Here is a 21,338-nt window from a genome sequence, read left to right on the forward strand (position 1 = left end):
CAAGAGCATCTTCAAGCTCCTTCCGGACAAGCTCCTGGTTGGCCTTGGTTGAATGAAGCTGGTTTTCAACTTCAGTCTTCTCATATTCAAGCTCGGCGATGCGCTTATCATCCGCAACTTTCTTTTCCTTTGTTTCTGTCTCTGAAGCAAATAATTGACGCTCAGCTTCTCGAGATTTGCGGAGAGTTTCTCGAGCGAGACGCAACTGCGATTCCAGGTCCTTGACATATCGGTGATGCAAAATCAAAGCCAAGATAGTGCCTTGCAAGGCCTCTGGGTCTGCTCCTTGAGCCTTGATCTCGTGGAGTTCGGAGAGTAGTTTTTCGCGTTCTTCTTCAAGCTCCGTATTCTCCATCATGGTCTCTTCCTGGGCGGATTGCAAGAGAGTAAGGTTAGCCTGGGCCTTGCTAAGGTCATTGGTGAGAAGTGTGATCCGGGCTACAGGAGAAGAGAAGAGAATTAGCGTGCGCCGCAGAACGAGAATAGGAAACGCACCATCCCGCCTATCGATCTTGGCCTGCAGGTTTCTCTCTGTTTGCAGATTCTGTAACATGGTAATGGACATACCAGAAGTGGAACGCCTGTGAGAATGCCTTCGGTTCTCGGATGAAACAGCTTCCGCCAGGTCTTTTGGCAAATCACCATCCTCCTCTTCCGGTACGGAAGCCCTAGACTCTGGCCTATCGCTGAGCTTCTTACTCTGTGCCATATGATGAAGCACGTTGGTGAGCTCCGTTTGAAGTAATCCAGCTCGAGCTTCAACCCGTTTGAGATTAGCTTCTTGGGCTTGTAGCTGAGATTCAAGCGCAAAGACTCGAGCTTGCTGAGCTGACGCAGCTTCACAAGATGAACATAGCTCATGCTCAAGATCAGCGAGCCGCTTGGCAAGCTTCACTTTCTCAGTTGCAGCCTCTTGAGTTGCCGCGATCGCGCTACCGATCTCGCCGTCCTTTTCAGCTAACGCCGCCCGGAATTCCTGAATTTCCTTTTGCAATCTATCACATATCGCAGACTTCCTCTTTAGCTCATCACGAGCTTTCCCAACTTCCTCAATGGCCATATCCTTCTCAGCGTTCGCCGCTCGCACCGCAAAGTGTCTTTCGTTCTGCACGAAAGAGATGTTGTGTCGAAGCTCATCTCGCTCAATTCGGAGACGCCCGATTTTCTCTTCAAACTTGTGAATGTCGTCGACATCTTTGATATTGGGTTGTGGGGCATCCTGGATCGAGTTTTGGAGAGTATCAATGCGAATTTGGGCATTTGACAACGCTCTCTGGGAATCAGCTTCGATAGCAGCAAGTTTTGACTCGTGCCCCTTCTTGGCCAGCTGCAGGGCTTCCCCCAAGGCCTCCTTTTCCATGCGGAGCTGGATTCGTTCCTCACCATCTTCCCTGATATTCGCTTCCGCAGATTCCTCTAGCTTACACTCCAACTCTGCGACCTGGTTTCGAAGAGTGATGACGGTAGTCTCCGACTCTGCAAGCCGACAGCTTGTTTGTTCTGACAACCTGTTGGCTTCTGCAAGTTCTGTGGTTTTGTCCTGTAGGAGTTGTTCCAGCGACGTGAGTTCGGTGTTGAGAGTCTCCAGCTGTGTATTCAAAGATCTGGAGCAACAGTTTATAAGCATTATGCCAATTAATCCACACAGGGAGACGGTAGAAAACTCACTCAATCGTGTCCTTAGATTGAGCTCGGTAAACTTCCAGTTCCTCCATTGAGATTTCAACCTTCCGTTGGGAATCTGAAACTTTTTGCTCCAGCTCCTGCACCGTCTTCTCTGCGGCTTCTCGGGTTTCTTCAGCCACGGCAAGTTGGCTAACGAGCTGCGCATTCACCGCCATGCGGTCAGAAAGTTCTTGTGACACCCTGCTGATTTCATCCTGTAATCCCTTGATGGACAACACATGCTCGTCAAATTCGGCATCGTCGTGGGACCTGCTAGCAAGGCTGATTTCAAGATCCTGGCGCTGTTGAAGAGCCTCCTCGAGCTCTCGAGTTTTGTTCTCAAGCGAAACTCTAAATTCACTAAGTTGTTCAGCAGTGGAAGCAGCTTCCTCTTTAGCAGAAATGGCGGCAGCCTGGTGTTCATTCAGACTCGCTTGAACTTGAGCAAGTTGTTCGATGATTTGTTGAGCATTGGCTTCTTTGACAGAAAGATCATCATGGGCCTTTTGGAGATCGAGTGTTACTGATTGGTGTTCGGTTTTGATACTCTGCCAAAACAAAGTCAGCTTCCACTGATAGTTTTCCGGACACTTTCAATATTCACCTCAATTTCGGTGTGCCCTCGCAAGTGTTGCTCTCGGAGAAGTTGCTCGGATTCTCTCAAAACTTCCAATTCCTTGGTTTTCTCGGAAAGCTGCCCTTCAATCCTCACGATCTCCTCCTCATGCGCCTGAGCTTGCTTTCCGAGGTCATCAACTAATGCTGCCTTTTCTTCTTCAAGAGCCGCCACAAGACCAGGATCAGCAGCCTGTGAGGCAAGTGAGGGGCAACCAGGCAAAGGAACGGCCGCTCTCATCCTAGCGAGCTCCTCATCCTTCTCAGCCAAAAGTTCATCATTCTCCTTGACCAGGCTTCCAAGATATTCCTTGTCTCGCAACGCCTTTTGCAAATCTCGACGTGCCTGACGAAGTTCAGAGTCTCCCGACCTTGAGCCACCGGTGGTAGAGGCGGCCTTGAACTTTGCAAGCTCGACCTCGAGGGCATTGATCTTGGCGAGAGAAGCCTCATCAACAAAGGATTCGCTATTTGGGGCAGCTTCAAGCTGTTGCCGAGTTTGTCTTTCTTCTTCAAGCTCTTCCTTCAGCTTTTGTACCAGTTGGGCTTCTTCTTCCAACCTAGCCATCTCTGAAACTTGATGCTCGACTTGCCGCTCCTTCTCGGCTAGCTTCTTGCTCAGGTCCTCCTTCTCTGCTTTGGCAGCCAGAGCTGTTTTCTTGAGCTCATTCAACTGCTTCATGTCTACGCCTCCATCAGAACGGCGGTAATACTCAAGCTCCCCGCTAAGCTCGTACATCTCATTCTCAAACCTTTCGGCAGTCTTCCGGGCAGAGACCTCGGCCGCAAGCTTTTCATTTACCGCCTTGTCATATTCTCGCTTAGTATTTGCCAGTTGCACTTTGAGGTGATCCACTTGAGTTTCGAGATCGCGGAGGTCTGCGGCAGTGACCGATGCCCTTGGCTTTGAACGCTTCTGAGGAGATTCAGGGTTGGATGAGTCGGAAGTTATAACGTTCTGCGGCGAGAGGCTCTCAAGCTTTGTCTGCAGCGATTATCAGAACAACTAGCAGACCTGCGGAATACAACTTACTTTGAGCTCAGCATTTTCATTTTGCAAGGCCATCAGTCTGTTCCGCTCTCGATGGCTTAGAGACTAAGGGCATTGGTTAGTGTAGCTCTATTATAGCGCTGGAGCCACGGACCTCATCTGATCCCCATGAATCCCCCGAAGATGCGTGATGCCTCAATTTGTCCTTCTCATCTTCTGCCTTTCTCAAGTTGTCTTCCAACTGTTTGATTCTTGCTTGTTGACTCTTAATCTGCATAGCCGCCCCGTCGGATCCTCTTGACAAAGCTTCGTCCAGTGCTGGTAAGTAATTAGCACGGCAGAGCATTCCATATAGTTAGTAGTGCTTACCATCCTGAATCATTGCTTTATCCTTCTCTTCTTTTTTCAACTTCTCTGATGTCTGTGTTAAGCTGGCCTCAAGATTGGATAATTTGAGTTTAAGCTGGGCTAGTTCCTATGGCTCCTTGGTCAAAACCATAGAAGGAAGCGTCTATAAAATATCATACATTTGTTTTAGCCAGTGAATCGTTCTCTGCTTTCAATGCTCGGTCTGCTTCATCGCGCAGCTTGTTTTCAAGGTCAGCATGCATCTTCAATAATCATCCAGGAGGACACGCGAACCTTGTATTCTGCAGTTTGCTTCGCCCTTTTAGCCTCTTCCAGATCCTCCTGCTTCTTCATCTGCTCATTTTTGATGGAATTTAATTCATGATCTGCCAGCAAAACAAGTCAGCATTTCGGTTGTCGAGTTCTGTTATGAGGGTCAACCGTTCACCTTTATGGCTTAATTGTCTCTGAAGCTGGGTGATCTTGTGTTCGAGCTCACCAGCTCCTATGAAAGACATGGTTCTCAGCGTCTTTGAGTTTTACCTAAACCTGTAAATGAGAGAGTATATACTTGTTGCAGTACAAAGAGAGAGAAAGTAGAGTGGCGGTCTGACGGAGCAAAAGCAATCGCGCCTGATTGTTTGTCTTTTTATGTATTACGTAACATATTATATTGCATGGATTGGGTATCAGCGTGCCTGACTGTCACGGTTGCCATGATGAAAGCAACAACGACCAACTCTTCTCACAACTGCATAGCAAGTTGTTGATGTACTTTAAGAGACCCGGGACCATCTCTGCCAAGAGGCAGCTCCTGGTCCCAGCCATTCTCAAGCAACCGAGGCTGCCGTGTTGAGTAACTGTGGTAGAGGGCAGAGAGCGGAGATTGCGAGGACTGACGGTGCCGGGTGAGGTAACCATGATGGAGAGCTAAAAAAGCGTTGGTACCAGTCCATTAAACCCATCATTCAATGCCGTCTTAGTTCGCCGAGAGGAGACAGCCAGCATCGACAACAAGAGGACCTATGTGTTCCAAGTTGATTTGACTTTGCTTTGAATGCCTGATAAAATCCTGACCAAGCTTTTTTCCTTTTTTTTCCCTTAGTTTCGTTCTTGTACCAGTACAGTGGCCCAACCTTGTTGGGGAATTCAAGCCTGGTTCTCTACTATTAACCTATGAGGAATCCTACTGTATATACTAATTTTTTGGGAATGTTCATTTTGACTGCCTCTTACTGTGCATCCATATCTATCCATATAGCTTTGAAGGCTACATACATACAACTTAAAACGATCCTCAGGTCATCGGTGATGGCCGACGGGTTGCGAGAAGATCAAGAGGTGTGACCGTGGGAGCGGACAGTCCGGATAAAGGAGTGTGTGTTGGCCGAAGGTGTTGATTTCAGGAAAATGCTCACGCAGTCGGTCGGCATGTGCATTCACCATCATGTGCTTTGTCTCTCGAACAACGTACTCAACTTAGACATTCCCGTAATTCCTCTGTATCAGTAACAGCTATTTGTAGCCAGTGCCTATCTGTCCACTGCTTTCTCCCTCTTCACTGCGAAATAGAAGACCAGATAGCCGCCCCTTTTTTCATCAGCACATTGTTGAATCCATCGACAACTACAGTATATAACTATGACAGGGACCGCTTCATCTGTAAGTATTGGTCCCATAACTCCCTCATTTGAAACCCGACATATCGTTGCTTGTGTTACGGCACGAGTGGAATATCGTCTTTGTTAGAGTACTGACTAATGTGCCTTCACCTTCACACATTATCCCCATCTTCTCCACAAACCACTTTTTCGCATCTGCTACTACAATATCTCAGAAATACAGGGCTATATCGATGGAGGAGCGTACAGATGAGGTGTATAAGTTGAGGGGACAAGTTCTTGATGGCGTTCGAGCTCGTGCTGAAGAACCCCAAAGGACATCGGAAAGGCTGAGGGGGAAAGTCGGTATCATTACTGGGGTGGGACCTGAGACCGGAATCGGGGTAGGTGCTTTGACAGGAAGCAAGATTTGCGTTGATGCCTGTGTAGACAGCTGCTTCTAAACTTTTTGCCAGAGAAGGCATGTCATCCTTCGTGCAGATCTTGGGAGTATGCTGAACAACAGATTATGAAGGTGTTGAACACCTTTATCTGCTTGATTATAACGACAAAGGTCTTTCGGAGCTGGTTTCATATCTGAAGGAGCACTATCCAGGGACCAAAGTAAGCCAACTCGCATCTCATAGAAGAACCTGACAACGGGGATAGGTCACCTTTGTAAAGGGGGATGCTGCAGACCAGAAAACAATATCGTCCCTGGTCGATAGAACCCTGGAGGAAGAGGGTCATCTTGATTTTTTCTTTGCCAATGCTGGTATCTCTCAGATCGCAAAGCCTATCAAGGGGAAGAGCGGGAATATCATGAGTTTCAGTCAACCTCTTAAAGATGTGGAAGAGGCTGAGTTCAACGAGATCATGAGAATCAACGCTTTAGGGTAAGCGTTGCTAAGTCCGAGGCAAAAACACGGAGCCAATTATTGATTGGTTGGTCAGAGTGTTCGTCGCTATCAAGTATGCCTCAACCGCAATGGCTAAACTGTGCCCTAAGAAGGGGAAGTTCGTTCCTGGGGGCTCTTTGGTGCTCACCGCTTCGAGTGTGTCTACTTTTCAACCCATGATGAGATCCAGCACTCACAAGTGCCTGCAGTTGCCGGCCTTAAAGCCAACGCTGGCCCTATTCCCTACTCTGCCTCTAAAGCTGCTGTGATTTCTATGGCCCAAACTGCAGCATATGCTCTTACTGGATTGAACATCAGGGTCAACGCTGTTTGCCCCGGTCTGATTGAAGTAAGTTCCTTAAGTGACAAGCTTTGCCCATGAAAGGACGAACGCTGATCCAAACGGATAGACTAATATGACCAAACCCATGTTTGATTTTGCTAGAGCAAGTGGTAATGACTCGAAGATTGGCCAGCTTAATCCCACTCTTCGTCAAGGTATTGGACACGGTGAGTTGACTGAATTGCGTCTTCGAGCGTTGAATCATTTACCAAGGGAGTAGAGGTGGCCCAAGCTGCGCTGTTCTTGGTATCAGGTGATTCCATTCAGTGACCATTTTGATTTAAAAGGTGTTAACAGATCATACACAGACGAGTCCTCATACGTCAATGGTCAAGCGCTGCCTGTTGACGGCGGCTTGAGCGCCAGTGTGCCATACGTTCGTAGCAAACTTTAGAAATATCTTGTATGGGGGATTCCGTATCTATTTTAGCTATCTTCTATCAGAAACTTGCATGCAATGGGAATGTCGAGATCATTTATCACCTCCAATTCGCAAGAAGCAGTGACGGTGGTCAACCTCCACCGAGCATGCTTTCGCATTTCGCCGGTCGCAATCGAAACCTGAGTGACCTCGCTCTTCTTATCATCTTTTCTGTTCTCCAATCTCCGCCACAATCCGATATCACCAACTAATCTGCATCTCAGTCACTCCGGTAATCGTTCAGGAAGACCGCTCAGATCAGTACATACAAATGCTCTATTTAACAGAAGAGCAGAAGCAGCGATGGAAAGAGGATGGTTACCTCGTTTTGCCCTCGTTCTTCACTGACGAGGAAACCAAGGACATGCTCAATGAGGCCAAGAGACTTTGTGACGAGTTTGATATTGAGGGGCACCCTATGGTATGTACTTTCGAGTCGTATTTATTGAGCTTCAGACTGCTAACTCTATTGTAGACGACGTTTAAGACCTCGGCGGATGATGCACATGTCGGAGATGAATACTTTTTAAACTCTGGGGACAAGGTGAGCAACCTTTTTGATACGGTTCCAATACTCACCATAGCATGTTGTAGATCCGTTACTTTCTTGAACCAAGTTCTGTTACCCCAGCTACCGCCGTTACACCTGCCAAACTACTCGTACCTCCAGCTCAATCAATCAACAAGATCGGCCATGCACTCGCTGTCCTCAACCCAGTCTTTCGCAAATACACACTAGAAACGCCAAAGGTGTCGGGCCTAGCAAAAGAATTGGGAGAGCAAGAGAGTCCGAGGGTGTTGCAGAGTATGATTATTTGCAAGCAGCCGAGGATAGGCGGTGTTGGTGAGTCTTTGCGAAGGGTTTGGTGAGATATCTTTGCTGACTAGGCGGACAGTTCCTTGTCATAATGACTCTACTTTCTTGTATACCGATCCCCCTAGCGCAATAGGAGTATGGATAGCTCTGGAAGAATGCACACCTCAAAACGGCTGTCTTGTACGTTCGATTCCATAATCGTAATTGATGTCTCAGCTAATTTAGGGTCGGGCAGTCCTTTTTACCAGGCTCTCATCGATTATCACGAACTTCAACTCGATTTGTCCGTGCGCCCAATGGCGGTACGACTTTTGTCAACGTCCTTGGGGTGGAACCAAATACGGAGAATTGGGATGAGATGGAAGGCTGGAAAGAAGCGGCTTGTCCTCCTGGGACCTTGGTTTTGATCCATGGTGCGTCGTTGACTCTAAACATCCATCCTGCTCTTCGAGCTAATGTGATGTGTGCAGGTAGTGTGATGCACAAATCTCCTCCTAATCCTTCGGATAAATCGAGGCTGATTTATACATTCCATATGATTGAGGGAGGAAATGGTGTCAAATATGACGAGCGAAATTGGTTGCAGCCAACCAAGGAAATGCCTTTCCCTGCTTTATTTTAGACTGACAAATGGAGCGCAACAAATAATAGCAAGATATAAATAAAGTGTAAAAGTATAGCATGTACACAGTACATGTACGGTTAACGAGAACCATCCATTCATCAATTTCGTTGAGGGTTGTAACACAATCTACAAGATCTCAATCTTGGCTCGCTGTCGCAAAACCTCGGGGTTGAGGTTGTACAATTCATCAATCAAGGCGGCTCTGAACGTCCCAGGCCCTTTTACATCCTCACGAGCGGCCGCCACCTCCGCGGCAATGGTATACACCAACACACTGATTCGCGCGAAATCAGCTTTCAATCTTTAATCGTCCCAACCTGAATGGGTCCGAGTCTTGGACTCGTTGGGAGAAAAGACGACTTACCCGGTCACAGCCGCAGCCAACATGTCACCTTGAACGAGCTGCGACGCATTCTCCCATTCACCATGTTTTGCCAGATGCTCCAGTCTTGCGGTAGCTGCAAATGATGCAATAACCGATCCAAGCTGGCACCCAGAACCAGTGATACGTTCTAGGTAGTGGTGACCATTGGAGATTTTGAGAGTGGTTGAACCATCTGAGATATAGTCATGTTCGCCTGTCAGGACGATAATTGCGGCTGCAAATTCGCAATGAAAGATTGAAGGGAAGGAAGGAGTTAGCGATAAATGCTTCATACGAGAGAATACTACGGGATTATGATAAACGTACCCTGCTTTCGAGCGAGTGCTTTGACGACAGCACCTGGATCAGAGAACCCAGAACCAACGGAATCAACACCTCGACTGGCGACTTCTGTCGATTTCGCCATGAATCCGATTTCACCAGCGTTACCCTTGATAATTGTCGGCTGCCAGTGAGCAAGAAGCTCTTTTGAGAGTGTTAGGATTTTCTCTCTTCACAGAGTATGGCAATAGCCAGAGGGGAACTTACCGACAGACGTTTCTTGCCGGTATGGAGTTGCGCCGATGGCCACAGGGTCAAAAATGATGGGTTTCCTGTTAATGTTGGCCTGTCGGCCAGCCACAAGCATGCCTGCTTTGTCTGTGATGGTGCTAAACTCAACCATTAGCATCAGCTCTTAAATGAATCACTGATATATATCATACCCAAAATTGATCAAGAGAGCTCCGATGGCGGGACTGAGATCATGGACGTCACGAGGATGGGTCGCCATGATAGGAGAGGCACCAATGGCCAAGGTAACATTGGCAGAATCGTTAATGACGACGTTGTTAGTCATCTTTCACGTGTGTCAGTTGAAGTAGTGTATACGGTCCTACGGCGTGTACTTGCTTGGTTGACCAATGGAGTCTCCCTCTTAATCACATCAATCAAGTGGACAGCCTCCTTAATAAAACCATCTACGCTCCTTGGGCTGCTGAACAGGTTGGCGCCGTATACAGCTTCAAGATTGGCGAGCTGACTCCTTGCGCGCTTAAAAGATTGAACAACCTCTCGTAGGTTCTTGGCAGCCTCGCGAGGAGTGGGAGAGGCGACGATGTCGGAGATGATGGCAATGCCAGCAAGAGTATTGCGTGATTGGGGTGCAATGGAAGCATGGAGGAGCTGAGCGACGTTGGGAAGGTGAATGCCGCCTTGCCATATGACGCATTAGTCCATGTTCGCCCGTATTCTGCTATATGCACAAGTTGGCTTACCGATAGCGACGCTCTGTACGCCAGTTCCATGGAGCAAATCAAGAATCTCGCCCACTCCATCGGGGCCCAGCATCTTCTTCTTGGTCACATCCTTGCTGTTGGTAGGCCACACAGCACCGATGCCGACATAGTCTGCACCTTGCTGGATGGCACGTTTGGCTTCGTTGACGTTGCCGACAGACAAACCAATAATGGCATCGGGTCCGACAAGGCTACGAGCCAAACCGATAGGGCAGTCGGTTTGACCAACGTGAATGCCCGCAGTACCTATGCGGGGAAGTGATAAGCTATAGACCACGCTTCACATTTTTGAAGGACGTACCGACAGCGAGATGGACGTCGATACGGTCGTTGATAAGGACTGGGACGTTGTACTGAAGGCACTTTGTTAATGGTATATGCAGAGAGCGTCAAATTTAAGCTTGCCTTATCACAGATGGTTTTTGTGCGGCGAGCTATTTCAATAAACTTTCCAAAACAGTGAGCTTCCACGCGGCATTCAAACATCAATAATCTGACTTACTTCTCCAGTGTCGGCGTACTTCTCACGGACCTGTACCAGAGTAACGCCGCCTTGAAGGGACTTAACAATAGTTAGATGATTAAGCTGATAGTTAAAGGCTCAACAAAACCGAGTTAGTGACATACTTCTTCAAGACTTTCGTAGTAGTCCTATGGATCGAGTAACACGTCAACAATTTTGCAAACATTGCGAGGATCTGCCGAGGCTTACCTTTCCAGGAGGCAAAAGCTCCCTCCCGGTGACAAGGTAGAGGGAGTAGTCGAGAGTGGGTTTGGGCATGTTGCCGGATGTGAATGTAGGAGATGGATGAGACACAGTGTATAGAGAATGGATCGGATGTGCGGTCTCCCAAAAGTCTCCCCATCTCATCTCCGTCCGATCACGCCTCCACCAGTGCCTGCCGGGGCGCCGAATTTCAAATCCCAGATGTCAACGCATCTCAGTGTTTTGGCTTGAAAATTCCTGAGGAACATCCTTTAAAGCCCAAACCAAAACATCACGTGACCTACGCGCCCGTGTCTGTGTTTACAACTGAGTCCAGTACGACAGTGCCATTTCTCGATATTACACAACTGAAAAATATATTTATCCAAACACCTTATAATAATCATGATTTTCCCACAATCACAGTCGTTCACCCATCTGTCCACCTTCCCGCTTCCCTCGCAACACTATCTTCATCCAAAAGCATGTAACCCAGCAATGGACCTCATCGTCCTCCTCTCTCCTTATCCTGCACCGACGGCAGCACCTGCTCCGACACCCATGCAGCTACACATGATGCGCATGAGGGGACTTGGCGGGAACCTAAAAGATGAAGGAAAGACAAAGGTCTCGCTTTGGCGAACAGGAGGTGATAAGGTGTGGGAGGTTGACGTTGGTGGAAGAGTCGGAGGAATGGCCTGGATGGAGGATGGTGGGTTTCACCGATCCAAATTCCCATTATATGGATGCTGAGCGATCCGCAGGGTTGCACCTTTCGTTACTGGTGATGAACTCTAGCAAAAATACAACAGAGACGCTATCAGTACACAGTGGGGAAGTAGCACGGTCTGTGCCCTTGGAACTGGATGTGCCAGATCTGCAAGATGGACAGTGGCTGGATATGGAATATCGAGATAGCGGCTTACGCTGGGAAAAGCCTATGGTGGGGCACTTTTTTCTTTATTCCGCAATTTCGTAAAAAACTTAATGTGTTGCTAGAATGGATCCGCCCCAATGATTATCGATTCTCTACCTCGGGTCACCCCGGTCGAACCTCCAAAGCCCATCAAGTAAGTTTTGCCTTTTATCACCTTTGTGCAAGGGAAAGAGCTCACCGCGCTCTCAGTGTTTTACCCTTCATGCGACCAAAAGAACAAGTCTCCCCCAAGCCCACCCTCCACCCCAGACTTATCTCTTTCCCGGCCCTCTTACCTGCAAACCCTCCCACACCTCCCACCGTCCTGCACATCCAGGCGAGAGATGCATCATCGATCTCGCTTCTAACAGGTACTTTTCAACTCCCTTCCATGCCTTCTGTGGAGCTTCTTTCGCTTGCGCAAGTTTCAGATAGGATAACGTGGCTACTCGATATCGTTCTTCGAGGGTTGGAAAGTGCAGAAGCGGCATTTCGAGAAGGGGACAAGCAGACAATGATACATCGGGAAGATCTGGAAACATGCGCCAAGCAACAAGGAAGTGAGCAATGGATATGAGAGGATGATATGAAAAGGCGTCCATGGCTGATACAAGACTTAGCATCGATTCCCGATGTGTATGCGGATCTTTTCAGATTCCTCATGACAGGACGAACAGGGATTGCGGTGAACGAATGGTTGGGCAGCCGTATGACTCCTAGGGTGTGTATTTGTCACCAGTTTCCTTGTATAGTTCTGACTCGTCATATAGACGATCGCCAAATGGGACTCTACGATGGATAGTTCATACCGCACGATCCAGAAGTTAATATCGGAGAGTATAACGCCGGCTCTCGAGAGGATATTATTATTATTAGAGGAAATTAAAGGATGGTCTTTAACGTAAGCTTCCAGGTCCTCCCAATCAAAATAAAATAAACTAAAATAAAATCATTGACTGACATGTATCCCAATCAACAGACGCAGGTATATCGAAAACCTAAACTTGGGAAGCTTGTCCGCCATCCAAAGATGTATGGATCTTGTGTCCGGTTTGGGGAAGCTCGTAGAAGGAATGCGGGTTCATGCGAAACATGAATTGATGGCTGCTTCAGAATTCATAAAGTGGCTGAAATATGGTCAGTCCATTTTCCTCCATTAACCTCTCTGTCATACTACTGACCAGGAGGAAAAATAAATCAATAGAGGCGTCGCGTACCACCATCCAAGATCGTTCGACAGACGATTACCCCTATGCAGTCCACGACCTCAAATACGTTTGGGCATTTATGGAGAATGGATTCGTCAAACCTCGCTTCCGCCGCCATTTCCCGGATTTGCTAGAAAGGGAAAGACCACCTCAAGATCTTTTACCGGAAGAGTTTATCTCGAGACTAGGTGTAAAGCCGGAGAAAAGGTTGTTATCAGAGGTCTTGCAAGAGACGTTGACATGCTTAAAGAAACCACCAGGATCGGGATCTGGATATGGATCTGAAGCCATGCCATCCCAAGCTGATCAGCAGTCTGCAAGTCAATCCATGTCAATGTCCTTGACAGCCGCTGAGGACGACTCTCTGTTCCGCGATGGATTCGGTGTTGCCGACTTGTCGTTATCTTCGTCCGCTGATACCGTCGCGGTGCCCAAAGACGACCTTGCACACCAGCAAGAGGCGGATGGGGAGGAAGGCGAGAAAACAGTTGCGAGGGTCCTAGAGGAAGAACCGTGGGTATGGGCGAATACGGTAGTGGAGAAATGCGAAGAGTTGGTAAAGAATGCAGCGGGCAAAGAGGGTCGGGATGCGGGACGTCCCGACCGGGGTGTGAAAGAGTGGGCAGGGATGAAGGATGTAAGAGTTGTAGGGGATGGTGGGACGTGGATGGCGTTATTGTGGGCAAACTCGAATGGCAATGAGCAAAGTAGGTCTAGCGATATATTGTTGTTGCCTTTGAAAAAAGGAAAGAAAAAAAAAAGATGTGATGCTGATAGATAAAATATAGTGTGGCTCATTTATGATCACCCAGAAGAACCTGCACGTATTACTGCTTTTCAACTCCATTCTGATGAAGAATCTGCGATATGCCTCGCGACACAGTTCTTTGACGACGAAGAGTTGGTGCTGTTACTGGAAGAAACTAAATCCGGGCAAAGGTATCTGGTGACAGTGAGGTATGCAGATCTACTAGAGGATATGAGCGTCGTGCCCGAGGATATCGGCATGTGGGACGTTTCAATGTTGGTGGAGATGGGGCAGAGGGAAGTAACAGTAAGCACAGAATTTCTCCGTACAAATTCTATATCCTCACATGATTGATGATACGTGTGGTAGGAACTTCCCGCTATTCCTATCTCTCGATGCAGACCGCTGGCCACTCCGCATCCTCAGGCTGTCTCCATTGCTCTGAATGGACGAAAAGGCCGACGATTAGGTTGTATATTAGTAGAGAGCGAAGACGACAGAGAGGTCGAGGTGTTGGATCTTGATGCGGATGAGGATGAAGAAGAGGAGGGGGAGGAACCAGAGGAGGAAGATGGTATAGAGTATGGGGGGCAGCACTGGGACGGGGATGTGATTTGATTTGTAGTTTAGATGAGCATGACTGTAATCGGCATTCACATATAATAGCATTAGGCATAGCACTTTTCTATACTCAAGCTTCGGCTTCTGAACCTCCGTAATCATCGTCCGGATCAGGAATGGTATATATCGGCTCCTTGAACGAGCCATCTTCCCCTCTGAAGCTATACATTGCTTGGTTAGCATCAACGGCAATAATAAAAGGCAGCTCCACCCACCTAACCAAGATCGTCTTCCACCTCGGCCACCCAAGCTGCTTGATATCCCTTCCCGCAATTCCAGGGTCATTCTCTATACATCTCAATGTTTTTTCTTCCCCAGCGGCACCGGCAGCGGCCGCATCGCCTTCTTCGCCGGCAGAGTTCGAGCTGGCAAATTCCCAGAACTGGATATCGTCCGGTGATGCTGGCAGGGATATGGAGAGCGTCTGTGCGAGAGGCTGGAGAGCGGGGAGAAGAGAGGTTTTGAGAGATGTGAATGTTCTATGTGCAGCAATGGTCAGCTCCAGACCGTCGAGCAGAGTGAAGGGGGTACGAACGTGGTGTTAGGGAGAGAGAGGAGGACGGCTGAGCGGTAGAAGTGGAACGTGATGTGGTGGATGCTGGTCTCCTTGGGCGGCTGTGGGGAATGTCAGCGTGCGATGTGGTTTCCGTGGAGGACACTCGCCATGGTGTTAAGTGACAGCGAGGAATCGTGACGGACGACGGAGATGTGGATGGCGGCAGAGATGCGACTTGGCTTTTGACTTTGACTTTTGTGTGATCTCTTTCCACGGCCACATCCAACCCGCAGCACATACCGGAACAGCGCCCATGGCACACAAATAGCAGCAGCAGCAGCCACAGCCGCAGCCATGCATGCTCCGTCCCCCTTCCCGACACACCTTTCCGACGTGGCCATCTGGGGTTCCTCCAACGACCATGCTCCGTCCACAGACTCGACAGAACTCGCTCGCACCAATTCTTTCGTTAGGCGGCGCCATACACCCGGGTCAATGTCCAGCTTGGGAGCAGCAGCAGGCAGGTCAACTCCATCGTTGCTCAGCGACAACGTTACCGTCCCGGGGCCGAGCCGTCGTCGTCCCTCACGAACTCTATCCTCGACACCGTCTAACGAGCACCCGTTGTCTTACACATCCTCACCACCATATCACCCACAACGTTTAGCCGATACCCGCCCAGCATTGCAGCGAGCAACGTCTGCGACAGAGCGGCAAGTTGCGGAGAGTAGTAAAAGCGGGAGCGAGTGGGGGAGCACCAGAGGGAGCTTGGATGTGTTGAGGATGAGCAGTGTGGATGAAAGTAGCGGTGAAGTCGAGGTATTGATACATACTGTAAGTCATCTTGTCCTCTTCCTCTGGTATCGTATCTAATATACCACAGGTCAAGCCACACGAGTCGCTCGCTGGTATAGCTCTTCTCTACGGCATTGATGTAAGACGGCTCCAAGTGTCCCTTTGTACTTGCTGACAATCTCTTCCTTGTACAGCTGGCGACCCTTCGCAAGGTAAACAAACTCTGGGCCTCTGACCCGATCCACATCCGAACACATCTCTACGTCCCACTAGACGCTTGCAGGTGGAACAAGGCGAGCGAAGCATTGGTCAGAGGACCCGGCGAAGGACAGGTCACCCTCATGCCAAAGAATGCTAGAGGCAAGGGCAAGGGCAAAGAGACGGACGAACTTCTTACAGCCGGTGATGATGAACAAAGGGATGGCTTATGGTTTTCTCAGAGTATCAATGGAGACAGTCCTCACTCGTTTCTGTCATCTACCAATATCGCCTACGACCGTCCTACTCCGCCGACTATCCCACCACCAATACCACACCCCAACGACTCCACACTCAATCCTCCTATTAGTCCCAACCCAGAACCGATACCTCGGGTACTCGACGTCGTCCGTATACCCTCTTCTCAACTCCGTTTCTTCCCCCGCGCCAGACCTTCTGAACCTTCATCCCGCGCTTCAACCGAACAAGACCGTCCTCCACCCTCAGGCGAGAACACGCACCCGGATGATAGTGATGATAATGGCGATGATCTCTCAAACGCTCTACGTCGAGCATCCTTCACGCTCAACGCCGATCGATCCGACGGGAACGGACCGTCCATCGTACCTAACCTGTCTACCCTCCCCGAACCACTTCGGCCCCCATCTTCCAACTTCTCCTTACCGCCTGCTAAACCATCACGTACTCGCAGTAGTAAACCTACCACTGTCGTGCGCCTGCGACCCCCTCAACCTGCTCCAATCCAAACTGGGAATAACAACAGTCTCGCAAACAGACTTTCATCATTCTTCACCGTCCCTCCGCCGCCTGCTAACATGTCCCCTATCTCAGGCCCGTCAAGTGCTGGTGCTGGCGCTGGCGCTGGTTCTGGACGTTTACCACAAGGTAAACCAAGGAGGTCATTGGAATCGATTGGATCACATAGGACAGCGACTCCGAAAAGCGCGACGTCAGTTACGAGAAGAGGTTCGGGTATCGACCCGAGCACGTCCACGAGCAAGGGCGGTCGCGAACAGAGGGAAGAGATGGAGCTTGTCACGAGGGTGAGGGAAGGGGTAGGTTCAGGGATGGGGATGGGGAGTCTGGGAGAAAGGGTGGGGAATGGGTTCGGAGCCAGAAAATCTGCTGTCAAGGGGAAAAAGAGTCAGAAGAATGACTGAAAAAAAGGAAAGGTCCTTTCCTTTTTTTCATATAGCGTTAACTTTTTGGGTGTATTTCTAGCTTGCTCTGTTTCATCTTGTTGATAAAAAAAGACTTCCCAGTTTCTTCATTATTTGTAGAAAATCATTTATAAAAGTAGATTGGCCATTTCTGGGTTTAAACGCTCTTATCGCACAACATGCATGTCTGTCTGTACATGATCGAGAGTCGGACTACTTTCTGAATAGGGGCGGGTATACAAAAAATGCGGGGTATATTATTTTTTTCCTTGCTGTAAATGCTACAGGGATTTTGGGCTCCGAATAATCATGATGTAGAAGGACCGGAAACAGAAGGAGCATGGACATCTGCAACGTCTTTGACCTTTGAGCCTACAGCATTGGCGGTCTGGTTTGTGAAGCATAGTCAGCCGTTTGAATAACACAATGAGTGTAAGAGATGAACATACTCTGGCAAACCCGGCCAAATGAACGTCCACCGCATCGGTCTTGATCTTGATTTCCTTCTTTGCTCGAATATACGCATCCCGATCTTTGGTCAGTTGTGCTACCTGAGCTTCCCTCCTGCAAAATAAAAAATAAAAGTTAGAAAGGGGTCAACATTGAAGGAAGATATGATCCATGATCGAGGCGTACTTGAGGATCTCTTCGAGCTCATGTTCTAATCGCAAGATGGTGAGAGCGTGTTCGTAACCCTCGTCATTTTTCGGTGCTACAAAAGAAATACTATGAGCCACGAAAGAATACATATAACGGAGGAAAGAGAAAAGGTGAACTTACGCAACGTATCCAAAACACTTTGGTCTACACTCGCAAGGAATGTTTCTACATCAGGCAAATCTATTGGCTCATGTGACGATCTAGAAAAAGAACACCATCCGATCAGCCTTCTCTCTCCTCCCAATCCAAAGCATAAAATTTCCAACTGACTCATAATCCATACACCGCTGTGTCTCCTCCCTTACCCTATTCCGCTCGTACTCCACCTCTCTCAACCTCACATCCACCCCATCCAACTCTTCCCTCGCTTCTGCAGCGCCTAGTCTTGCGGCATTCAGTAAAGCCTGCGCATTCCTTGTGATTTGCCGCATGGATGAGGTTAACACGGGTAGAGCAATTGATTCATTTTCGGAAGAGGATGAGGAAGCTTTGGAAGGGTCGATGTAATGGTCGAATGCGGAAATGAGGGATGGTAAAGCCGGAAGTGGTGATGGGGGGAGTTTTTCCGGGAGGGGGAGGAGTAAGAGGGGGTCTGCCGGGTGCTGTTCTTGGATCGTATGTGGGATAGCCATCTTTGTGAATACTGTTGTTGTACAGATAGATGTACGTTGGCGATGTCTTGAGTGGAAAGCGAAGAGTGAGTTCGTTGCGGCTCGTGGAAATGGAGAAATTACTTGCGCCTCTCATTTTGCGCATACCGAGATTTCTCTAAACCTCTCTCTCTCTTAACATCTGATTCAAAAAGACAGCCGGAAACCTCGACACGACGCAAGAATGCCCAGACTCGTCCCACCCTTCTCATCATTTCCAAAGACACAGCCCGTACAGGGATACAAACACTTTCTCACCCCGCTCAGAAAACTCATATTCGACTACGACGCAGAAGCGCCCTCCCAGCATGGTATTCGGTACGTTCTCTCTCCTCCTCCATGCTTGAACCTACCAAGCGATGAGAATGCAGGTTTTGGCCATGGGGAATAATATGCGCTAACTCAAATGAATAGATCATATATCAGAAAACCACTATTAGATATGGCGCGGGAAAACCCAGACGTTGAGATTGTCGTTAGAAGACTGAAAAGAGGAAAGGCTGCCGTGCTCAGGGGACATTACGGTGGGTATTTTTATCATTACATTCGGCGGAGCGTTTTTGTTGAGAGTGTATTTGCTGACTGAATGTGAAATAGTGAACGGTCGAGACAAGGTTATCTGTGTGAACAAATTGGAAGCGAACGAGGTTGCCAACAAGGTAAGTCTATCTCAGGGATTTTATATGCAGTCATTCGCATAAAGAACTTATGCTTATTCTCCCTCATTAGGTCGACCTCCTTTTAAATTCATCTGGAGCAAAGATCAAACATTTGAAGAATTTGACATTGGAAGCTGCGCCCGGGGCAGAGTCGGCTAGAGGAATCTGGAGCGCGTTGCACGACAAGACACGGGATGGCAAGGGTTACCAAATATAAAGTCTCTTCGTCACCTGTTATGACATGTATGCCGTAGAGCCACATATACGCTGATCTCAAATGACTGCATGCTATGTCTATGCTATACCCCTGATAACCCCAACAAGAAATTTAAAAAACCCCTTAATTGTCCTAAACTTGATTTTACAATTCTTGGAAGTACTCGTCAATCTGCCACGCCTGCTCCCAGAACTTGACGTCCACCTTCAAGCCACACTGCTCTCCCTCCTTCTTCACCCTCTCATCCAGTTCGAGACCCTTCCTAACCAAAGCCAAATCCCCCTTTCTCATCCTCAAGAGCGGGCAGAAATCATTCCCACCATCACCGACATAGACAATCTTCTTGAAGGCGTCTTTACCGCCGTTGGCAGCGAGGTACCTGTCGAGTTCATCGCCTTTGCACATGTTGGCGAGACAGCCGACTGAGCAGCCGTGAGGAGGCTCAGAAGCAGGGAGTCGTCGACCGATGATGAGATGGTCGGGGGCTTCTTCAGACCAGTGTGCGGGGTTGGTGATGATTTCGGAAAAGAGATCAGTAAGGCCGTGTTTCTATTTTCCTTCATGTGTTAACTCTGATATTGCAAGTGGAGGAACAAAACGCAGAGGACGCACCTCGAGAATAGTACCAATGTAGACCTCGTTAGAGTTGGAAAGACACAAGAACGTGGTCTCCGCAGAACGTTGCTTAAGAGAAGTGACTGCTCGTTTCATGGCAGGGTGCTTTTAAACACAGCGCAATTAGCTTTACCACACGGATGTTTTTAACATTTTGTCGTCTAAAGCGAAACTAGATAACTTACGACAGGCAAGATACGGAGAGCCTCGAGCACATCCTCCTTCTTGAAACCCTTCTCGTACAAGTCCTTCATAGTGTCGTTACTGGAAATGATTAAAAAGAAAAAAAAAGTTCAGAATCGTCAGTCTCCTCCTTTTCCTCCTATCCTCCGAGAACTCTGGATGAGACTCACACGACATCGGGAGTGCATTGCATACCAGTTCCAGCAGACTTTCGGCTTTGCAACAATCTCCTCAACTCGGTAGAGAGCACTTCAAATACCCATCGGTCCGTATCTTGGTCAACGAAGGACCAATCAAAGTCAAAGACGATGAGTTGCTTGGACATTCTGTTTGCGAACGCGTTTGCGAATGGTATTGGTTGAGTAGGGGCCGTTTGATTTGGAACGAAAGGGAGGAGATGTATGGTGAGTCGAGGCGACAGAAAAAAAAAAACAAGGTCGTGAAAATTACGTCTCGGGTCACTTGTAAATTCAGGAACGAAGCACCCCGAGACTGGCTGAGACCCCCACAACTAAACTAGTCGAAGCACTTACCTGATTAGTTCTATTCATCAGACTCCTTTATGATTACATTCCAAAATCTAATAGATGTCTATGTAGTCCATTAAAACTCCTCCCATCGGGTAAGGTCCATGGGCTTAGCAAGACGGGGGACGACGTAAGGGTCAAACGTCTGTTTATGGCAGAACGATAAGCTGTCACCCTTGCATAGCTTCTTTCCAACGAATGTATGCTTACCTTCCAGTACTAAAATGATAGACCGCGTAAATCAGCCATTCGCATAGGAATATATGTTTTGATATACAAAGATGCCTTTGACCTACGGGGTTACTCAAGTGATACTGCTGCGAAGACTCTTGTTCGTATCTCTCGACGATACAGAACTTGGTCTCGTCTTTGGGATCCTGCATCACGTGCCAGTCAATAGTCTACAGCCAAAAGAGTCAATCATGTATTCCTCGGTATATCATAATGGAGAAGAAAAGCATACCTCCTTGTCCTTCCTGTAAACCTCGGCAGCCTCCTTCAACTTGGCCTTGATCTCCTCGACGTGCTCCTGTTATAGGAAGCATGAATGTCAGCGAGGCGCAAAGGCGAACCAAGAGATACGTAGAGGGTGACGTACTGGGAGGGACTGGAGGTGAACAACAATAGTGTAGACCATGTTGGAATTTAGGTATTTGTTCGGCTAAAGGGTGATGAATGAACTGGGGAATGCAGAAAGGTCCGTCAGCGGGGTGTGCCATTATATATATTGTTGTAACAAAGGAATGTCTCAAATGGCTGGATCTGAAGACTTACCTTTAGGGCTGTGAATAAGTGGGCTGGGGTTATTGTGCGTACTTATTGTTCGAATCGAAAATAGTTGAAAGAGGAAAACCCCATCGCATCCGTCGCACGCAGGAATGCGGCCGTCAATGCCGCCCACGACAAGCGACACATGCGACAAAGTGGAGGCCACGTGCCTTAACCAGATGCCATTGCCGCTTGGATCGGCG

At 48.4% G+C, this 21,338-nt stretch overlaps 11 protein-coding genes and 1 non-coding gene; 6 read left to right on the plus strand and 6 right to left on the minus strand.

The window, feature by feature from the left end:
* The window catches only part of CNAG_04227 (hypothetical protein), a 6,247-nt gene extending 2,051 nt beyond the window's left edge, over positions 1-4,196 (minus strand). The window contains exons 1-10 of the mRNA XM_012196287.1: positions 4,068-4,196; positions 3,914-4,005; positions 3,799-3,858; positions 3,641-3,746; positions 3,426-3,589; positions 3,314-3,376; positions 2,270-3,265; positions 1,669-2,213; positions 496-1,604; positions 1-438 (exon numbers count right to left, since the gene is read on the minus strand). The exon at positions 1-438 is cut by the window's left edge and continues 901 nt beyond it. Coding sequence (XP_012051677.1) covers positions 1-438; positions 496-1,604; positions 1,669-2,213; positions 2,270-3,265; positions 3,314-3,376; positions 3,426-3,589; positions 3,641-3,746; positions 3,799-3,858; positions 3,914-4,005; positions 4,068-4,137 — 3,643 coding nt within the window. The 5' untranslated portion in view covers positions 4,138-4,196. The remainder of the gene's footprint in view (positions 439-495; positions 1,605-1,668; positions 2,214-2,269; positions 3,266-3,313; positions 3,377-3,425; positions 3,590-3,640; positions 3,747-3,798; positions 3,859-3,913; positions 4,006-4,067) is intronic.
* On the plus strand, positions 951-3,572 carry CNAG_12833. The gene has a single exon (XR_001046112.1). It is a non-coding gene; the product is annotated as a hypothetical RNA (non-coding RNA).
* A 720-nt stretch (positions 4,197-4,916) lies between the features above and the next one.
* Positions 4,917-6,943, plus strand: CNAG_04228 (2,4-dienoyl-CoA reductase). XM_012196059.1 has 10 exons: positions 4,917-5,281; positions 5,457-5,624; positions 5,671-5,701; positions 5,756-5,844; positions 5,890-6,116; positions 6,175-6,275; positions 6,329-6,468; positions 6,530-6,629; positions 6,683-6,715; positions 6,771-6,943. The coding sequence occupies exons 1-10, from the start codon at positions 5,261-5,263 to the stop codon at positions 6,854-6,856; spliced, it is 996 nt and encodes a 331-aa protein (XP_012051449.1). The 5' UTR covers positions 4,917-5,260; the 3' UTR covers positions 6,857-6,943.
* A 108-nt stretch (positions 6,944-7,051) lies between these two features.
* On the plus strand, positions 7,052-10,706 carry CNAG_04229 (phytanoyl-CoA dioxygenase family protein). XM_012196288.1 has 7 exons: positions 7,052-7,304; positions 7,359-7,427; positions 7,478-7,727; positions 7,780-7,880; positions 7,936-8,113; positions 8,171-10,446; positions 10,498-10,706. Exons 1-6 carry the CDS (start codon positions 7,155-7,157, stop codon positions 8,320-8,322), a joined length of 900 nt encoding a protein of 299 aa, XP_012051678.1. The 5' UTR covers positions 7,052-7,154; the 3' UTR covers positions 8,323-10,446; positions 10,498-10,706.
* On the minus strand, positions 8,212-10,806 carry CNAG_04230 (hydroxyethylthiazole kinase). XM_012196289.1 has 12 exons: positions 10,700-10,806; positions 10,615-10,638; positions 10,490-10,549; positions 10,393-10,434; positions 10,289-10,340; positions 9,967-10,233; positions 9,602-9,903; positions 9,415-9,548; positions 9,239-9,360; positions 9,017-9,175; positions 8,690-8,924; positions 8,212-8,599 (listed from the first exon to the last, which is right to left on the minus strand). The coding sequence occupies exons 1-12, from the start codon at positions 10,766-10,768 to the stop codon at positions 8,452-8,454; spliced, it is 1,614 nt and encodes a 537-aa protein (XP_012051679.1). The 5' UTR covers positions 10,769-10,806; the 3' UTR covers positions 8,212-8,451.
* Positions 10,807-11,048: 242 nt separating this feature from the next.
* On the minus strand, positions 11,049-14,852 carry CNAG_04232 (hypothetical protein; the record flags this gene model as incomplete). XM_012196060.1 has 7 exons in its annotated part: positions 11,049-11,747; positions 11,809-12,736; positions 12,791-13,784; positions 13,912-14,347; positions 14,402-14,665; positions 14,722-14,801; positions 14,850-14,852. The coding sequence occupies 4 exons, from the start codon at positions 14,850-14,852 to the stop codon at positions 14,257-14,259; spliced, it is 438 nt and encodes a 145-aa protein (XP_012051450.1). The 3' UTR covers positions 11,049-11,747; positions 11,809-12,736; positions 12,791-13,784; positions 13,912-14,256.
* Positions 11,059-14,339, plus strand: CNAG_04231 (hypothetical protein). XM_012196061.1 has 10 exons: positions 11,059-11,405; positions 11,458-11,636; positions 11,693-11,763; positions 11,820-12,169; positions 12,230-12,330; positions 12,380-12,510; positions 12,589-12,746; positions 12,814-13,524; positions 13,606-13,871; positions 13,935-14,339. Exons 1-10 carry the CDS (start codon positions 11,099-11,101, stop codon positions 14,181-14,183), a joined length of 2,523 nt encoding a protein of 840 aa, XP_012051451.1. The 5' UTR covers positions 11,059-11,098; the 3' UTR covers positions 14,184-14,339.
* Positions 14,349-17,212, plus strand: CNAG_04233 (hypothetical protein). XM_012196062.1 has 3 exons: positions 14,349-15,516; positions 15,566-15,616; positions 15,672-17,212. The coding sequence occupies exons 1-3, from the start codon at positions 15,037-15,039 to the stop codon at positions 16,854-16,856; spliced, it is 1,716 nt and encodes a 571-aa protein (XP_012051452.1). The 5' UTR covers positions 14,349-15,036; the 3' UTR covers positions 16,857-17,212.
* On the minus strand, positions 17,019-18,190 carry CNAG_04234 (hypothetical protein). XM_012196290.1 has 5 exons: positions 17,787-18,190; positions 17,637-17,716; positions 17,493-17,568; positions 17,306-17,420; positions 17,019-17,244 (listed from the first exon to the last, which is right to left on the minus strand). The coding sequence occupies exons 1-5, from the start codon at positions 18,146-18,148 to the stop codon at positions 17,164-17,166; spliced, it is 714 nt and encodes a 237-aa protein (XP_012051680.1). The 5' UTR covers positions 18,149-18,190; the 3' UTR covers positions 17,019-17,163.
* A 116-nt stretch (positions 18,191-18,306) lies between these two features.
* On the plus strand, positions 18,307-19,147 carry CNAG_04235 (hypothetical protein). XM_012196291.1 has 4 exons: positions 18,307-18,484; positions 18,581-18,690; positions 18,764-18,825; positions 18,896-19,147. The coding sequence occupies exons 1-4, from the start codon at positions 18,351-18,353 to the stop codon at positions 19,040-19,042; spliced, it is 453 nt and encodes a 150-aa protein (XP_012051681.1). The 5' UTR covers positions 18,307-18,350; the 3' UTR covers positions 19,043-19,147.
* Positions 19,091-20,165, minus strand: CNAG_04236 (pyridoxal phosphate phosphatase phospho2; the record flags this gene model as incomplete). XM_012196292.1 has 4 exons in its annotated part: positions 19,091-19,591; positions 19,655-19,762; positions 19,843-19,921; positions 20,011-20,165. The coding sequence occupies 4 exons, from the start codon at positions 20,163-20,165 to the stop codon at positions 19,187-19,189; spliced, it is 747 nt and encodes a 248-aa protein (XP_012051682.1). The 3' UTR covers positions 19,091-19,186.
* Positions 20,166-20,394: 229 nt separating this feature from the next.
* Positions 20,395-21,220, minus strand: CNAG_04237 (hypothetical protein). XM_012196293.1 has 6 exons: positions 21,142-21,220; positions 20,966-21,047; positions 20,831-20,896; positions 20,664-20,768; positions 20,578-20,586; positions 20,395-20,512 (listed from the first exon to the last, which is right to left on the minus strand). The coding sequence occupies exons 2-6, from the start codon at positions 21,002-21,004 to the stop codon at positions 20,444-20,446; spliced, it is 288 nt and encodes a 95-aa protein (XP_012051683.1). The 5' UTR covers positions 21,005-21,047; positions 21,142-21,220; the 3' UTR covers positions 20,395-20,443.
* Between the last annotated feature and the right edge of the window lie 118 nt (positions 21,221-21,338).

Source organism: Cryptococcus neoformans, chromosome 9 (assembly GCF_000149245.1).
Source record: "Cryptococcus neoformans var. grubii H99 chromosome 9, complete sequence".
NCBI classification, from domain to species: domain Eukaryota; kingdom Fungi; phylum Basidiomycota; class Tremellomycetes; order Tremellales; family Cryptococcaceae; genus Cryptococcus; species Cryptococcus neoformans.

What these genes read in the sequence shown, in the direction of transcription:
- CNAG_04231 (XM_012196061.1), top strand. Translation starts at nt 11,099, where the DNA reads ATGATTTTCCCACAATCACAGTCGTTCACCCATCTGTCCACCTTCCCG. An exon ending in GAACCTCCAAAGCCCATCAA is followed by an intron (nt 11,764 to 11,819) that starts GTAAGTTTTGCC and finishes CCGCGCTCTCAG; the next exon opens with TGTTTTACCCTTCATGCGAC. An exon ending in ATTAAAGGATGGTCTTTAAC is followed by an intron (nt 12,511 to 12,588) that starts GTAAGCTTCCAG and finishes CCCAATCAACAG; the next exon opens with ACGCAGGTATATCGAAAACC.
- CNAG_04234 (XM_012196290.1), bottom strand. Translation starts at nt 18,148, where the DNA reads ATGGCTATCCCACATACGATCCAAGAACAGCACCCGGCAGACCCCCTC. An exon ending in AAGTGTTTTGGATACGTTGC is followed by an intron (nt 17,569 to 17,636) that starts GTAAGTTCACCT and finishes TTTCTTTTGTAG; the next exon opens with CACCGAAAAATGACGAGGGT. An exon ending in ATTTGGCCGGGTTTGCCAGA is followed by an intron (nt 17,245 to 17,305) that starts GTATGTTCATCT and finishes TTCACAAACCAG; the next exon opens with ACCGCCAATGCTGTAGGCTC.
- CNAG_04235 (XM_012196291.1), top strand. Translation starts at nt 18,351, where the DNA reads ATGCCCAGACTCGTCCCACCCTTCTCATCATTTCCAAAGACACAGCCC. An exon ending in CCCTCCCAGCATGGTATTCG is followed by an intron (nt 18,485 to 18,580) that starts GTACGTTCTCTC and finishes TCAAATGAATAG; the next exon opens with ATCATATATCAGAAAACCAC. An exon ending in CGAACGAGGTTGCCAACAAG is followed by an intron (nt 18,826 to 18,895) that starts GTAAGTCTATCT and finishes CTCCCTCATTAG; the next exon opens with GTCGACCTCCTTTTAAATTC.
- CNAG_04229 (XM_012196288.1), top strand. Translation starts at nt 7,155, where the DNA reads ATGCTCTATTTAACAGAAGAGCAGAAGCAGCGATGGAAAGAGGATGGT. An exon ending in CACCTCAAAACGGCTGTCTT is followed by an intron (nt 7,881 to 7,935) that starts GTACGTTCGATT and finishes AGGGTCGGGCAG; the next exon opens with TCCTTTTTACCAGGCTCTCA. An exon ending in GACCTTGGTTTTGATCCATG is followed by an intron (nt 8,114 to 8,170) that starts GTGCGTCGTTGA and finishes TGATGTGTGCAG; the next exon opens with GTAGTGTGATGCACAAATCT.
- CNAG_04233 (XM_012196062.1), top strand. Translation starts at nt 15,037, where the DNA reads ATGCATGCTCCGTCCCCCTTCCCGACACACCTTTCCGACGTGGCCATC. An exon ending in TCGAGGTATTGATACATACT is followed by an intron (nt 15,517 to 15,565) that starts GTAAGTCATCTT and finishes AATATACCACAG; the next exon opens with GTCAAGCCACACGAGTCGCT. An exon ending in CTCTTCTCTACGGCATTGAT is followed by an intron (nt 15,617 to 15,671) that starts GTAAGACGGCTC and finishes TTCCTTGTACAG; the next exon opens with CTGGCGACCCTTCGCAAGGT.
- CNAG_04237 (XM_012196293.1), bottom strand. Translation starts at nt 21,004, where the DNA reads ATGGTCTACACTATTGTTGTTCACCTCCAGTCCCTCCCA. An exon ending in TTCACCTCCAGTCCCTCCCA is followed by an intron (nt 20,897 to 20,965) that starts GTACGTCACCCT and finishes TTCCTATAACAG; the next exon opens with GAGCACGTCGAGGAGATCAA. An exon ending in TTTACAGGAAGGACAAGGAG is followed by an intron (nt 20,769 to 20,830) that starts GTATGCTTTTCT and finishes TTTTGGCTGTAG; the next exon opens with ACTATTGACTGGCACGTGAT.
- CNAG_04228 (XM_012196059.1), top strand. Translation starts at nt 5,261, where the DNA reads ATGACAGGGACCGCTTCATCT. An exon ending in GACCTGAGACCGGAATCGGG is followed by an intron (nt 5,625 to 5,670) that starts GTAGGTGCTTTG and finishes ATGCCTGTGTAG; the next exon opens with ACAGCTGCTTCTAAACTTTT. An exon ending in ATGAGAATCAACGCTTTAGG is followed by an intron (nt 6,117 to 6,174) that starts GTAAGCGTTGCT and finishes TTGGTTGGTCAG; the next exon opens with AGTGTTCGTCGCTATCAAGT.
- CNAG_04230 (XM_012196289.1), bottom strand. Translation starts at nt 10,768, where the DNA reads ATGCCCAAACCCACTCTCGACTACTCCCTCTACCTTGTCACCGGGAGG. An exon ending in AGCTTTTGCCTCCTGGAAAG is followed by an intron (nt 10,639 to 10,699) that starts GTAAGCCTCGGC and finishes CTCGATCCATAG; the next exon opens with GACTACTACGAAAGTCTTGA. An exon ending in CCGGCAAGAAACGTCTGTCG is followed by an intron (nt 9,176 to 9,238) that starts GTAAGTTCCCCT and finishes CACTCTCAAAAG; the next exon opens with AGCTTCTTGCTCACTGGCAG.